At 40.9% G+C, this 16,474-nt stretch overlaps 2 protein-coding genes across 3 annotated transcripts; both read left to right on the forward strand.

Moving 5' to 3' along the window:
• Positions 1-350: 350 nt before the first annotated feature.
• Positions 351-1,988, forward strand: LOC118665405 (F-box only protein 31-like). The gene is given in 3 exon segments (XM_036326879.1): positions 351-958; positions 960-1,408; positions 1,411-1,988. Coding segments are annotated over 3 exon segments (1,635 nt in total).
• A 6,063-nt stretch (positions 1,989-8,051) lies between these two features.
• ZNF215 (zinc finger protein 215) lies at positions 8,052-15,291 on the forward strand. Of its 2 annotated transcripts, none has more exons than XM_036322918.1 (5): positions 8,052-8,574; positions 9,016-9,104; positions 10,819-10,951; positions 11,282-11,377; positions 13,212-15,291. In XM_036322918.1, exons 1-5 carry the CDS (start codon positions 8,184-8,186, stop codon positions 14,090-14,092), a joined length of 1,590 nt encoding a protein of 529 aa, XP_036178811.1. In that variant the 5' UTR covers positions 8,052-8,183; the 3' UTR covers positions 14,093-15,291. The 2 variants fall into 2 exon arrangements, with proteins under 2 accessions (XP_036178811.1, XP_036178821.1); XM_036322928.1 differs by having other exon boundaries at positions 13,245-15,291.
• Positions 15,292-16,474: the final 1,183 nt, after the last annotated feature.

Here is a 16,474-nt window from a genome sequence, read left to right on the forward strand (position 1 = left end):
CTTCAGGGAAAAATCCCTACCTGGGGAAACAACCTTTCTCAGAGAGGTGACCTTGGTTAAAACACATAGCATTAAGAAGGGGAGCAAACATATTAAGAACAGTATGCCATATACGCCAGGTCCCTTGAAATATATGCTGTGCAGATGTTTCTTCCCTGCAGAGACTGTGTCATGCAGCAAGGATAGACCAGCTTCTGGCAGGAGGCGAATATTAATGGGTATGGGTGTCTCCAGTGTTGCTCAAATCCTATAATCGGCTCCTCTCTGAGGGGGCGTGGCTGGGCTCTTGGGCGGGAAGGTGTCAGCTTAAAGCTGGACTGCAGAGGTCCGCGCTGCTTACTGTGCCAGGCATGGAGGAGGAGTGCGCTTGCCTCTGCAGCCCGGGCCCTTCTCGAGGATGCCAGTGTCGCCAGCAGAGCCTGGGACCAGCTGCGATGGTGGCGGCCGACAGCAAGCCGGCCCCGGTCCCTGAAGGGCAGCACGTGGAGGCGGACAGGGCGGCTCGGTCCTCCGCGGGGAGTGGAGGGATCAGGAGCCCCATGCCACCCTGGCCGCCCCCACGCTGCTCGCTGCAGCACCTGCCTCCCGAGCTGCTGGTGGAGATCTTCGCCTCGCTCCCCTGCACCGACCTGCCCAGCCTGGCCCAGGCCTGCACCAGGTTCCGCAGCATCCTGCACACCGACAGCATCTGGAGACGGCGCTGCCAGGAGGAGTACGGCGCCGTTGAAAACTTGAGGAGCCCGGGGACGATGGCTGTGTCTTGTCGAGAACTCTATGCCAACTTGCTCCACCCATGCAGGCACATTTTGGGATTGTGGCAGCCAGATAACTGGCCCTATGGAGGACTGCTGTATGTAGTGGCGGATGGCCCATGCATTGTGGGTCGCACGTACCTGCCTCTCCATGACCCCCGTGTGGATGACTCCATGCAGTTCAACCCCGCGTTTAGAATTCGCCTGGCAGGGGGAATCGCCCACAGTGGAGTGCACGTACGGCTGCCGAGGGCCCCACAGCTGCCACGTGCAGATTCGGAAGGACGGGCTCTCCACCCAGTGCAACCTGACGCACCACCACAGGATGCCTGGTGGGAGCCGAGAGGATTTACGCGCGTGGCTGCGGGAAGAATGGGGGCAGACGCTCGAGCACATTTTCCTAGAGGACAGGCTGCGGTTCGTCTTGATGAAGCTCATCGACCATCAGTATGACGACTGCCGGAACTACTGCCGCATCTACCTCTCCCCGAGCCACCTGGAGGACCTCATCAGGCCAGGCCTCTTCAAAGGCACCCACAATACCTACAACAGCCTAGAGGTTGTCATGCTCAGCTTCCGTGGGAAGCATGCCAGGGCCACGAAGATCACGGGTGACCACCACGTCCCTGCTGGGCAGCAGATGATAGAGATCCACCTAGCCGCCGCATCCAGCTGCCCGATGATATCTTCAGCAACTTCAACAAGTACTCCCGCCTGGTCCAGGAGGTTCACGAGCAGGTGATCCAGGAGCAGCAGCAGCAGCAAGAAGAAGACAGCACTGAGGACGGCGAGGGCCATGGCTGGCTGAGCCCTGCGCAGCCCAGTGTCGGGGAGTCCGGGGCTGCAGCTTTGGAGGAGCAGCCTGTCCAGTTTGTCCTGCCTGCGAGCGTGAGCTCCAGTGACCAGAACTACCCCCGAGCCTGCAGGATGTGTTTCTACGGTGTGGGCATTGTTGCTCGCTCTGGCTCCGCCTACCCCCAGCGCATCCCTGGAGCCTTCATCCTGTTCGATGAAGACCACATCGGGTTCATGTGGCAGGAACCGAATTGCCTCAGCCTGTACAGCAGAGTCCAGGTCACCTTCCAGAATGCGGAGGCGCCATCCCCGCAGGCTTTCCAGGACATGCTAGAGAACATTCAGTCCCCACCGCCTGATGGCCCATTCCTTGCCCAGGGGCAACAGCGGGGAGAAGAGGCTTCAGAGGAAGAGCAGCTTCGTGCGCTTTTGGAGGTTTGACCTTCTGACCAGATTACCCACCGTCTTGTTTATCTGGTTGTTTGTTTTTAATCCCCTCCCGAGGAGATTTCTCCATTGATTATTTTTTAAATAAATCTTTATTGTTCCGATTATTAAAAAAAATAAAAAAATAAAAATAAATAAAAACCATGCTAAACCACGTTTATGCAAGACGGTATTATGTCGAAATTATGTCACTGTTTTTTTTGGGTTCCAAGCAAATTAGGAGCATGGGGTTGCTGGGAGAAGGTAAGAAAGATTTTAGCTAATTTTCTTGTAAGGGATGGGTTAGTGATTGAAATCTGACACTCCCTTCTCCCACCCACCCTGCAAGGGTTGCACCCATCCCTTCCTGACCCTATGGTTGGACACAATTTTACAGAGTGGGCGTGGCCTAGAGGAATGGGCGGGGCTATGAAAACCCCGCCCCACCCGAGCCCTCACAGACCCCTGGGCCGCGGGGGGTTCTGGGTCTCCCTCCTTGGCTGGTGCGCGTGCGCAGGACTGCGTGGCGGGCGGGCTTTGGCATTTATGACACTGACGGGGCCGCGGCGTTTAAAGATCTGGAGTGGCCAGGGCTTCCTGATGGTGGTGTGACTGCCAGCTCCCGCTGCCTTCGCCGGCCAGGACGCCACTCCCGCGCTCTCCTGGGAACGGACGCCCGCGGGTGACTGAACAGAGTGCGCGCTGGGAGCCTTGCTCGTGGGTTTCACCGGGTCAGCGGGCGGCGAGGACGCGGGCGCATGGAATTGGGAGCCCCGCTTGCAGACGTCTACGCCGAACGCGCCCTTCTCCTCGGTTTGTTCCCAGTGACCGGATTCCAATACGGCGCTCCGCGGTCTCTGCGGGAGAAGCGGGTGGATGGCGCGAGCTGACCGGGGTGGGGGCGAGGGCTGCGGAAGGGTTTAGTGCGTGAGAGAGCCCGGGTCCGAGGGCCCAAGTAAGAGGGTCCGAGGGCCCAAGTAAGAGGGTCAGGTGGGGAGCAGGCGGCTGGGTTCTCGATCCGGCTCTGCGGAGCCAGATTTCGCTCGGCTGCTGCCCCTTCTTCCATTCTGTAATGGGGCAACCTCCAGGGGCTCAACCTGGGGAGTATAGCTTGGTCAGCTGGTATTGGAACGACTGGTATTGATTCCTCGTGGAAATACCAATTGTGATTGGACCGGTCAACTGGAAAAGAAAATGGAGAAAAGTTCATTCCAAATCGTTTTGCTTTCCCAGTCATTCCTAGCCACTCCCGCAGAACATTAAAACCTCCAGGCATCTTTCTTGCCCTAGCCAGTTTGGCTCAGTGGATAGAGCGACGGCCTGCGGCCTGAAGGGTCCCAGGTTGATTCCAGCCAAGGGCACATGCCTTGGTTGCGGGCTCGATCCCCAGTAAGGAGCGTGCAGGAGGCAGCCGATCAATGATTCTCTCTCATCATTGATGTTTCTATCTTTGTTCTCTTCCTTCCTCTCTGAAAGCAATAAAGGGAAAAAGAAAAGAAAAAGAAAAAAAAACTCCAGGCATCTTTCTTATTTAAGACATTCATTCATTTCCAAACTGTTTTCTGCCCCTCTTTATCTGAGCTAATCTGTAAGGCTCTCCTCAAGCTACTGCCCTACTTATGACCTATTCGGTTAACAACCTCTTCATAGACAAACTATCTTTTCCCTACAGTACACACCTGTTCAATTCCTTGAAGCTGTAAAATTCTTTGAGCTTGTGTCACCTGGTCATTTAATTGAACTCTCAGATTCCTCTCACTGCGCCTTCCTTCCCCAGAGATACTGACTCACTGTCTTAACTCTTCATCCCGAATCCTACCATCAACCTCAAAGGCATCTCTCTATTCGGTTTAAACTTTAACACTTCTTGACTTTCTTTATTCCAGTATTCATCACTTACTGACCACTTAAGCTCCTCCAAGTCATGGCCCTTCTATCACCTAAACTTTTCTGTATCCTAAATGCAAGCATATCATCCTGAACATCTTCACCTGTCTTCCTCGCTCTATAATGGTTTATACTGAGTATATATTAACTTACATTTTTAACCTATAAATCCCTAGTGTATTTTGTTGTTTTTCCCACTGAGTTTAATGTTTAATTCATCTCATTCTTGTTCAGTTGTATAGCATGTTCCAAAAAAATATATTCACACACTGAATAATTATAAAAGCAGTATTTATTAAATTACATTTCATTTTCAAAATTGAGCTGTCATTTTTGGAGGACATCCTGTATATGTAAGGCTTTGCCAGTGCCTTACCATGAAGCTTGAGCTGTGCTCTATAGATTATGATGTGCAATGTTTTTAATTTGAGTTGGTTTTTGAAGATCTGGAGTGGCCAGGGCACCATCAGGAAGCCCTGGCCACTCCAGATCATAGCTTTAATTTTCATAGCATTTGAGAGTGTTTTTTTCTGGTTTTCATTCTAGTAATAAATGTTGTTAGTACCACTCTATATTCTTTTTATTTATTGAGGAGTTTTTTGGCAACCTAATAGCAGCTTTTGTAAACATTCTCATCAGTGTTTATATTCTATCTGGTTTAAAATATCAGACTAACCATGTTATTTCTATGCACTACATTAGTAATTAGTTTTAGGGTGTTTTTTTTTTAAGGACTCAGAAAGTTGTCTTAATCGCCCATTCTAATGTGTCATTGTTGATTTCATGTCATTTTCAGAGGGTTTTGCTATAAATATATTTCAATTATATTTTTAGGTACATTTAATAAGTTAAACTTCACTGAGTTGTACCTTCAATCATGTAAAGTTTCCTCTTTGTCTATTTTAATGCATTTGTGCTTTTAATTCAGTATATCCATGCTTATTTTATTGTTTACATTTGCTTATGCTTTTAATCATCACTTTATTTTCAATTTTGGAGTTCTTTTATTTTTGATGTCTCTTGAGTATTTATGTAGTTGGGTTTAAACTTTTACCCTGTACACAGTCTTTTTCCAATAACTGTCCTTGTTGTTATTTCTATCTTTCATTTTTGAGCTTCCTTTTCTTGTGTTGTTTTGTTTTTAACATATTGCCTGTGAGCTTTTTCATTCCTCTTTCTCCCTTTCTGTTAATTTTAAAAGTATTTTGGCCTATAGTTCATTGTTTTTCTGGGACTCAGTGACACCTCTTTGTCACTTTGAAATTTTTCTTTCTTTAAAAAAATATGTTTTTATTGATTTCTTTCTTTCTATGAACCTGGACTTTCCTAACCTTTGGAGGTTATATCTCAGGAGTTGAGAAATAACTTTTGTGCACAAAGTTTTCACCAATCTGTAAAATATACTAATAGGCAGACATAAACATGTATGTATGATAATCTGTTGAGTGCGTTTTAAATAGATACTGTATGGTTTCGGCAAGACACAATGGAAAACATTGGTAAATTCTTCTCATTTGCTTCTAGCTCTTTTTTTAAAAAAAACTTTTGAAACCCTTCTTTCATTTCTCCCATTGCCCACCCACGTCTTCCAGCAAACACCAATCTGTTCTCTGAATCTATGAGCTTGCTTTTATTGTATTATTTTGTTTGTTTGTTTGTTGTTTTGGGTTCATCATGTAAGAGATCATATGTTATTTGTCTTCTCTGACTTATTTTACTTATTGCCCCCAAGGTCTATCCATGTTGACACAAATGGAAAGATTTCATTCTTTTTTATGGCTGAATAGTATTCCATTTTGTATATATACACCACATTTTCTTTATCCATTCACTTATTGATGGACACTTAGGTTGTGTCCATATCTTGGCTCTTGTAAACGGTGCTGCAGTGAACATATGGATGCATATATCTTTTCGAGTTAATGTTTTAATTTTTTTCAGATAAATACCCAGAAGTGGGATTGCTGAATCATATGGTAGTTCTATTTTTTTTTTTAAATATATTTTATTGATTTTCCACAGAGAGGAAGGGAGAGAGATAGAGAGTTAGAAACGTCGATGAGAGAGAAACATCGATCAGCCGCCTCCTGCACATCTCCCACTGGGGATATGCCCGCAACCCAGGTACATGCCCTTGACCGGAATCGAACCTGGGACCTTTCAGTCCGCAGGCCGACGCTCTATCCATCGAGCCAAACCGGCCTCGGCGGTAGTTCTATTTTTAATTAATTTGAGGAACCTCCATACTCTCTTCCCTAGTGCTGCACAAAATTACATTCCCACCAAAAGTACACAAAGGTTTTCTTTTCTTCACTTTCTCACTAACACTAGTTGTCTCTTGTCTTTTTTATAATAGCCATTCTCACAGGTGTAAGATGGTATTTCATGGTGGTTTAGATTTGCATTGCCCTGATGATTAGTGATGCTGAGCATCTTTTCATGTACCTGTTGGCCATCTGTATGTCTTCTTTGGAAAAATGGCTATTCAGATCTTCTGCCCATCTTTAAAATTAGATTGTTTGTTTTTGCTATTGAGTTATATAATCTTTTATATATATTGGATATTAACCTGTTATCAGATATATGATTTGCAAATATAGTCGCAAATCAGTCAGTGTGATTAGCTAAGTGAAGGAAAAAAATCATATCATATCAATAGATGCAGAAAAAGCATTTGACAAAATTCAACATCTATTTATGATAAAAATTCTTGACGAAGTGCATATTTAGTGCTTACTATCTGCCAAGAAGTGAGATGAGTGTTCTTTTAATCCTTATAATTTAATCAGATAGATATTGTTGTAGCCATATTGCAGTTGAGAAAATGCAAGCTTTTGTTAAATAGCTTCTTCAGTTTCATACAAATGGTAACTTCAACTGAGATTTAACCTCAAATCAGGTAGACTCCAAAGTATGTACTCCTAGTCACTATCTATTGCCTATGTCAGGGTTTCTTAATCTTGAAAATATTGATATTTGGAGCTGGTTAATTTTTTGATATTAGAGGGCTGTCTATTGTTGGGTGTTTAGTAGCTATTCCCACTAGGTGCCAGTAATAATAACCCCAAGTCGTAACAACCAGACTGTCTCTAGACATTGCCCTGGTGGCAAAATCACCCCTGAAAACCACTGGCCTAGAGATGTATAATAAAAAAAGACCTTTGCATGGCAAATTGCATCCAGACTAGCAGCATTATAAACTGGACAGAAAACTACATCTGAACTTCCCTGGACATAATGACTGTTGTAGTTGGCCAAGCTCTTTGGGGAACCCTGGGTGCTGTGCTCTGAGTTTTTAAAGAAATATTGGCTCCTGCGGATAGGCTTTTCAATCAAGATGCTTTCTGCACAACCCAGGTGGGTCTCTTGACTTGAGCTGTATTTTGTAAGGACTCCCACTGAAGAAAAATGCCACTCACTCTGCTAACAATCTGTGTTTTCTGTCTAATAGCCTGATTAACAAACTGGTGCCAAATGTGATCCATGGTAGTCTTATGGGCCTGTTTAGTAGAGCCTAAGACCTCACTGGTGGACATTGCAGACTGGCCCCTCGTGAATCCTAACAAAAATTTTTAATTATTATAGTTTGGAATCACGTTTTTTAAAAATCCCTAACAATAAAATAGCTCATGGATATTTATTCTTGTATTTTTAAATAATTGGTTTCTTACCTTAATTTCTAGTGGTAGTGCCAATTTTACTCATTTTAATATGACTTGGTATTTTAATGGGAACTTAGGAAGATTTTTAGGCATCTCTAGTATTAAAGCTTAATGTCCTGAATATCCTGCCTGAAGACTTGTTTTGCTTAGTTATAAAGCAAAATAGAGTTGTTAACTAGTACAGGAGAAATCTCACTGGAGTTAAATTATGAAATTTATTTTAATCAAAGGAATATTTCATGTATCACTTGTTTGTGTTATATCTATCTCTGTTTCTTTGTCTTTTTGAGTTAATTGGGGGGAGGGGGAAGACAGCATATTGTCCTGTTATAAAGAAGAAAAACAAGAATGAAAGGAGAATCCATTATATTTCCTTGCTTAATTTTAAGAATATTATTTGTACTATTTTATCTTTTAACACTATGCTAATATGTTCACTATCTATGGGTCATATTTGTGTATTTTTTCAGTCTCTCAGGTACCTGAATGTTGGCTTTCTATCTTAAACTCCTGGAATTCCTGGAAATTCTATTTGAGTTATAACTTGGCTCAAATCACACCACATATATATATAGTATACAGGTACTTAGCCCAAGCCTAAGAATTACTGGACTCCTCTGATAAGATAAATTCAAACAAAGTGGGACTTCCATCTAGGAAGATGCAGCCCCTGAACAAGTTGGTGGCTATCTCAAAACCTCAAAACCTGACTCTGGATGAACAAAGTGAGGACCTGAGAGCAGATGTGTCTTGGCAGCAGGAAAACACCCCAGTCAGGGAGACCTATGACTCTGAGGCGTCTCGTCAAAAGTTCAGACATTTCCAGTACTTGGGAGTGTCTGGGCCTCATGAAGCCCTGAGCCAACTCTGGGAGCTCTGTCTTCAGTGGCTGAGACCAGAGGTTCATACTAAGAAGCAGATCCTAGAACTGTTGGTGCTGGAGCAATTCCTGACAATTCTCCCTGAAGAGGTCAGGACTTGGGTGAATTTACATCATCCAAAGAACAGCAAAGAAGTGGTGACCCTCATAGAAGATGTAATTGAAGACAAAGGTGAGAATATAGAAAACTGGATGTGGAATAGTTGCCCTGGGGGGAAGGGACAACATATTTTCCTGTTATAAAGAAGAAAAACAAGATTGGAAGGAGAATCCATTATAGTTATTTTCTTAAGTAATTTTAAGAATATGATTTGTACTATTTTATCTTTTAACACTATGAGGCCTCAAATATTATTTTGGCTCCTTTTCCTCTGATCCAGTAGTTCTCAATCCCTGGTGGAATTTCAGAATCACATTTAGAGCTTTTTAAAAATATAAGATCTAGGCTCCACCCTTGGAGATTCTGATTGTTTGTAGAGCTTTGCATCATTATTTTTTCAAAGTTCTTTAAAGCTGATTCCTATGGGTAGCATGTTATAATCACTGCTGTAATCATTAAACTTTTCTCCAAAGCATAGCTTGTCTCCCTAATGTTTTTCTTCATCTTCTTCAGATATACCCTGCAAGGATTCTGCCCTTCTCCGGAAGGTGAGTATCAAGAAGGAGAAAATGGAAGCAGACTCACTAACAGGCAAATCCCAGGTGAATTAGGATTCCACTCTTTACAAAAATGAGCTGATTTTTCTTTCTTGACCTTTGAACTTTTGTCAAACATAGTTTAATCTAAGGACACGAGACTTGTTCTCCCTCAGGACATTGGACCTAGTTTAGTTGGCGATACACTTTTTGAAAAATATGATCTTTGTATGTTCTCTGTGCATTTATTTCTTCAAAACTGTAAACAATAATTGAAGCTATTAAAATAGAGCCCATCCTGAGAATGTTCAGAATTAAAAGTGAAGGGAGCCAATGTCACTAATGGTCAGGAGAAGAAATCTCAATGGATACTGAAATGAAACAAAGTAGTAGAGAAAAACCAGGACAATGTTGTCACTGAAAGCAAAGGATGAGCATATTGCAAGAAGAAATTCTTTAGAGTTTAGGAAAATCCAGCCTGAGTAATGTCTTAGTGTCTGTTCAGTTATCATCATGGAGATACTAACATGCATGAGCATAAAAGCCAGGTTGCAGAGAAGATGAAGTAAGCAAAACAAAGGTAGACAACTTATTCACAAAGACAGGCTCTGAAGTAGGGGAAGGGAAAGGATTTGTATATTTCAGTGTGACTGGAGGTGCCAACAATGATAAGGTTGAGAATGCCGAGAGAAATTCGACAACTGTTGATGGTAAGAGGGCCCTTTTAAGAAAGGTTTAATGCAGCCCTGGCCAGTGTAACTCAGTTGCTGGATATCATTCCATGCTCCAAAGGTTGCCAGTTTGATTCTAAGTCAGGGCACATACCTGAGTTGTGGGCTCGATCCCTGGTAGCCAATTGATGTTTCACTCTCTTCCTTCCTCTCTTTCTAAAAATCAATACAAAAATCTTAAAGAAAAAGAACTGTTTACACAGGGCCTAATATGCCATAATTTTTTATGACAGTAAATGAAACAAAACCCTGGCTTTGTGGAGATTATATTTATGGTCAAAGCAGACAGGCAAACGCAAGCAAATAAGCTAATTGCAGCCCTGGCTGGTGTGGCTTAGTTGGTTGAGCATCGGTCAGGGCACATACTCAAGTTGCTGGTTGGTTCCCCTGTCTGGGTACATACAAGAAGTGGCCAACCCATGTTTCTCTCATTTTGATGTCTCTCTCTCCCCCTCTTCTCCCTTCCTCTCTCTAAAATCAATAAAAACATATTTTTAAAAGGATAATTGCAGGCAGGAATAATAATTACAAAGAAAAGAAAGAAATATAATGCAGTAGAGACTGATTAAGAGAATGTCTACTTTGGGTAATCAGGAAAGGCCTGTCCGACAAGCTAACAGTAGGCTGTGAGAACTGAGGTTAGCGGGCTGGGTTTCTCAATTGGAGAAAATGCCCTACCTCTTCTGCTATTGAAGCCTACATCTTCATTACAAATTTCCCTCAAATCTACCTTCAACTCTTTGTGCTCTGAACTCCTTTTATGTAAATTATTTATACTCTATAATACTTTTTGTTCCACAGTTATCTCAACTGTTTTTTTCTCCTCCAGCAAAACGTAAGCTAATCGAATTAATTTTCCTTTTGCGGCCCTCACAGAGTTCCAAGTTGATAGGTCCCTAATATAACACGACTTCATCCTTTAGAACTCCAAACATTGACCTATCAATTTTTGTATATTCTGGCTACCTCCCGTATTCTTTTCAAATTTATTTCTCCTCTAGTAATATTTTTGGAGTGATCTTTGATTAAAAAGGAACTTAATGTTTTAGGAGCCAGTGACATTCAAAGATGTGGTTGTGGAATTCAGCGCGGAAGAGTGGGGGCAATTGGACTCTGCTGTAAAGACCCTGTACAGGGATGTGATGCTGGAGAACTATAGGAACCTCAGCTCATTGCGTAAAGGTGGCTTCTATGTACTTACCTACTCTGCTCATTAATAATCTCTTCATCTACTGATAAAACTATAGGACTGCTGAAGTGATTAAGGGCATTTGGGATTAGGTTCAGATTTCCTAATATTCTTTGGGCACAACAGCAGATTTTCTTGCTGTATGTGTCTAAAAGTCCTTTCTGATGTAGAGTTTTAGAAATACACAGGTGTGTGATGATTCTGGCCTAATCTTTCAACAGCTCTTAGAACACTATGTTGGGATGAAATTCTTTTTCCTCTAAAACGGTCTGGAGTGTCATGTATGTTTGTTTATTGTGTTGTTTTCATTTTTCCCATAACAGAGCTTCTATTGTCCAAACCAGTTGAGGTCCCCAAGTTGGAGAGGAAGATAAAAGGATGGATAATGGAGCAAGAAATCCCAAGAACAGCCATACTGGGTAAGAAGCAGGCAGATATGAGGCACTTGTAAAAAGCTGTTTGTTAAACTTACCATTGTACAACCCAGCCTTTGGTTGATAGTTGGGGAGGTGATGACAAAACCACCTAAACTTTGAAGAAAAAAGTCATCATTGCTTTTTGTTCACAGATTCTTTTTCTTATGTGGACAGGCAAAATTGTGTTATGCGTTAGAACTTAAAACTGTGTGGCCTATCTGCCAGTTTCCTAATCTGTAACAGAGAGTGAATAACAGTGTCTACTTCCACTCTACTGTGAGGGTGAAATGTATTCATATGTGTAACATACTTAGAGCAGTGCCTGACACCTGGTAAATGCTATATAAATGAATGTTCACCATCATCTCATTAAATGGTATTCTTTCTTTCTCTCTCTCTCTTTTTTTTTTTTTTAAAGAAAACAGAAAACTCTGCTTTATCCTAGAGTGGCTTCAGTATTCTTCCATTTCTTTTCCTTTCTTTAACTATATAACTCCTTAACTTGTGCCTTAAGTCCCTACCCTCATCATAATTTATTCTTATTAACATTTTGGTTTAGAGAGGTTATAAATTATTGTATATATAGTTTAGTAAGTATAGAATATACTTTTCTATAATGAGGGATATAACCTCATTACCTCACTACCCAGAGCTATGTAGTATTAACATTTGGGGGGGGGAGGGGGGTTTCTTGAGCCATTTTCTTTGTTAATGTATTTTTGTGGCTTGTGACAATTTCCTTTTCCCAAAATTGGGGTTATCAGGAATATGTCATTATATATATTCTGCTCTTCCTACCTAATATGATATCATGCACAATTGCCTATTTCACTAAATACAAAAATTGGTTTCTAATTCACATATAACATTCCATCACATACATGTATCGTTATGTTCAACCATTCCTCCCTGCCACCACAACTATTGGACATTTAGGTTATTGCCAATTTTTCTGGCTTATGTGTTGAGTTCTGTAGTATACCTTATTAGAAGAGGAACTTCAGCACCAAAAAAGTGGTGTGTGTTTGTGTGTGTGTATGTGTGTGTGTATTTAGAAAGATGTCCAAAGATGCATTTTATTCACATCAATATTATTTTATATTAGTTTCAGGTGTACAGCATAGTGATTAGACATTTATATAATTTAAGAATTGATACCCCAATATGTCTAGTACCCACCTGGCACCATACATAATTATTACAATACTAGAGGCCTGGTTCACAAAATTTGTGCACTGGGGAGGAGGGGAGCCTCATCCCAGCCTGTGCCCTCTCCCAGTCCAGAACCCCTCGCTCCTTACCGCCCGCCTGCTTGCTGCTCCCTACCGCTTAGCTCACTGCTCCTTAGTGCTGCCGTGAAGGCTCCCGCCACTGCTGCTGCACTCACCAGCCATGAGCCTGGCTTCTGGCTGAGCGGCACTCCCCCTGTGGGAGCACTGACCACCAGGGGGCAGCTCCTATGTTGAGCATCTGCCCTCTGGTGGTCAGTTCATAGCGACAGGTCATTCCACCATTCGGTCGATTTGCATAGTAGGGTTTCATTAGATAGGATCATTTGACTGTATTCCCTATGCTTTACTTTATAACCTTGTGACTATTTTGTAACTACTTATTGTACTTCTTTCTTCCATTCTTTGCCTTGCTGATCTCTAAACCTTCTTTTTAATATTTTTATCTCATTTATTTGTTCTGTAATTCTCCTTTTTTAGCCTCACTTCACATTTTATTCTGTGTTTAAGATGCATAAAACATGCATACCCCTTATATGGTTTAGCCTTCCTTTTCTAATTAAGCAATTTTTTTTCTTCTAGTTTGTGGAATTTTTATTTCTTTTCAGACGCACAAATAATTTCAGAAAATCAGGATCCAGTTTCAAAGAGAATTTCTGGAGCAGAATCGTCCCATGGAGAGATAATGACAACACTGACCCAAAATAGACTTCCTTCTCTAGATGCCTGGAAAAGTGATGATTGGTTACATAGGAACTGGGACATAAATTTGCCACAAGACGCTTTCATTCATAAGACAATCGATACTGTGGAGGGAGACTTTGAATATAGTGAAAATAAGAAAAGCTTTGATGTTAAGACAGTTAACTCAGTTTTTGATAGTCAACAAGGAGTTCCTATGAGCAAGGGGTCCCCGAAGTGCAATAAGTTTAAAACTAATTTCAAATTTAATTTTGACTTACTAGGAAAGCAATATTCAGACTATAATGAATGTGGGAATGCCTTGAGCCTGAGTACAGATATTCAACACCCAAAAAGTCATACCACAAGGAGTTGCTATGCATGTTTTCAGTGTGGGAAAGCCTTCAGCCGGAGTTCATCCCTTGTTCGACATCAGATCATTCACACAGGAGAGAAACCCTATAAATGTAGTAAATGTGGGAGATCCTTCAACCGACGAACAAACCTTAGTAAGCATCAAAGAGGTCATCCAGAAGTAAAGGCCTACAAAGGAAATAAATGTGAAACAGTCTTCAGTAAGAGTGAAGACAGTAATAAACATCCAAGTCTCTATCCTAGAGATAATACTTATGAATGTGTTAACTGTGGAAAATCCTTCAGCCGGAGCTCCTCACTTATTCGACATCAAATGATTCATACCGGAGAGAAACCATTTAAATGTAACAAGTGTGAGAAAACCTTCAACAGGAATTCAAACCTTATTAAACACCAAAAACTTCATACTCAGGAGAAGTCCTATAACAAGTAAATGTAATATTGCCTTTAGTCAGAGTGCAGAACTCATTCAACATGCATGGACTTATGCTGGAAGGAATCCTATGAATATGCAAATGGAAAAAAGAAACTTTGTCAGATTATTCTCTAATTGATAATGACAAAATTAATACTGGAGGGAAATCTGTTATTGGACAGAAAAATCAGGCAGATTTTCCTGGCTCCCAGATGAAACCACAGAGTTTGAAATTAAACATATCACCATACAAGTGTTTTGTCTATCATTATTCTGATGTTCATTACCATCATCTTTCTCTAGTTCATAAATAGGACCTAATCTATTGAGAAAGTCCATATTAGGGAGAAGCCAAGCAATATCCTTGGAGTTGATAAATTTAGTAAACCTCAAACTTTCAGTTCTTAATATGAAGGTCACAAGTAACCAGGAGATCATGAGAAAATAGAAGGACATTTCTAAGGACTGAACTCTGAAGTAATGGCAGAGATCATAGTGACAACCAATTACTCCACTCCAATTAATATCTTTGGCTGCCCTGGTGCTCAGTGGGGACTACAATTGGAAAGGGTAATCAACTACAAAAGGAGGTGGATGTATTGTTGTTAATCTACATGTATTTTTTTAAGATATGAATTTTTTTAGAAGTATTCTTTGGGATCTAGGCTGGAGGACATCCATAGCCCTAGGTCTATCATTTATCCTAAACATTTAAAGGTCAATAAAGTGTCCTCAAGTGGGACACAGGCCCCGCCACCACCCCAGAGAAAAAGCCCACCAAATCGCAGCCGACGCTGCCGTGGCGCAAAATGCAGCTCACAGCCCAGCCCAGCCTGCAAACAGTGGCTGTGGGCACCAGGTAATGACATATTTTTGTTGACATTCTGAAGCCGAAATTGTCAACAGAATATGTCTGAAAACCAACTATTGCCACAGCGTACCTCTGAGGCTGAAAGAAAGCAATGTTGTCGACAAAATATTTCTGAAGAACAACTATTGGCACAATGTACCTCTGAAGCTGAAAAAAAGCGACATGTTGACAGAACATGTCTGAAGAACAGTCATTGACAAGTACTACCAATACTGGTAGGAACTGCCTTCAAAGCGAAAATGAGGTAAATGAGGATGCAGTTATCGAACACAGTTGTGGTGGAAGGACTGTTACACTTTTGCCTATCCCTAAATTTCTCCAATGAAAATCCATCTGATGGAAAATTTACTCGATGTTGTAGCAAAGACAAATTTTGTCCAAATGATATACATTTTCCAGAATACTTTGCATATTTTAAAAAATTAATGATAACTGAAGATTCTGATAGTAAAAATTTCATGGAAAATATTCGTTATATCATGTTATTGTTTTTTATTAATCTCTATATTATTTTCATCTACATTTTACTAATTTTCTTTCATCTCTGATACTTCTATAGAAAAAGGGCAAGTAGCGATATTAAAATATTTCCTCTAATTAATTTTCTGTCAATGTGCATGAATTCATGCATCAGGCCACTAGTTTCTAGATAAAAAGGCTATTGTGGAGATGTTGAATCCTCCCACATTAAACTATAAAAAAATTCTAATCAAATATTTCACTGAGAACATTATTTCACAAATTGATTATAAAGTTTATTTTGTAAGTACCACTCTAGTGAGGAAAATGTAGGAGATATCTCTAAGTATATATGACAATGAGTTTGGTGGCTAAAGAGCAAAACTGAGAAAAGAAAAATATTTTTATTTTCATTTTTTTTGATGAAAATGCTTCTTATAAAACACCTACATCTACTTAAAGAGTCTTAAGATATATGGCAAATCAGACTTCTAGATTTTAATTCTGGACTTGCCAATAATTTGTGCTATAACTAGTTATTTAACTTTAGACTCTAATATTTCATCTAAGAATAGGGACACCTGGCCTACATTTTTATTGTACAGTTCAAATGAGATAATATAGCACTTATTTCTTAAGTATAAGAATTGCAAATTAAATGCAAATGTATGGTTTTAATATTATTATTGGAGCTTAATGATTTAACACAGTGTTTGGCTCCTAATAAATGCTCGAAAATCGTAGCCATTAATTATTACAGTCTACCAAAGAAGCAGTAGGCTGGCTAAGCAACTAACAATCCTCCAAAACATCAAATGAAATAAATTATAGTTTTAAGGATGAAGGATTCCCCAACAGTGCGTACTCAGTAGTTTTTCTAAGAGTCAAACATGATTCTGTGAAAGCTCAGCACCAGAACTCATCATAAATATAGCAAACACTTTTAAACGGGAATAGATTCCATCCTACCCCCACCATTTAGGTTAATATATTTTCAATTGTGAAATTGCTTGAAATTTTTTTTCAAAGGGAGTTTTATCTCTACTTTTCCTACCCTTTAACTAGAAAAG

Source organism: Myotis myotis, unplaced genomic scaffold (genome assembly GCF_014108235.1).
Source record: "Myotis myotis isolate mMyoMyo1 unplaced genomic scaffold, mMyoMyo1.p scaffold_m19_p_10, whole genome shotgun sequence".
Lineage (NCBI taxonomy): Eukaryota > Metazoa > Chordata > Mammalia > Chiroptera > Vespertilionidae > Myotis > Myotis myotis.

What these genes read in the sequence shown, in the direction of transcription:
- ZNF215 (XM_036322918.1), top strand. Translation starts at nt 8,184, where the DNA reads ATGCAGCCCCTGAACAAGTTGGTGGCTATCTCAAAACCTCAAAACCTG. An exon ending in AGATGTAATTGAAGACAAAG is followed by an intron (nt 8,575 to 9,015) that starts GTGAGAATATAG and finishes CATCTTCTTCAG; the next exon opens with ATATACCCTGCAAGGATTCT. An exon ending in CACTAACAGGCAAATCCCAG is followed by an intron (nt 9,105 to 10,818) that starts GTGAATTAGGAT and finishes TTAATGTTTTAG; the next exon opens with GAGCCAGTGACATTCAAAGA.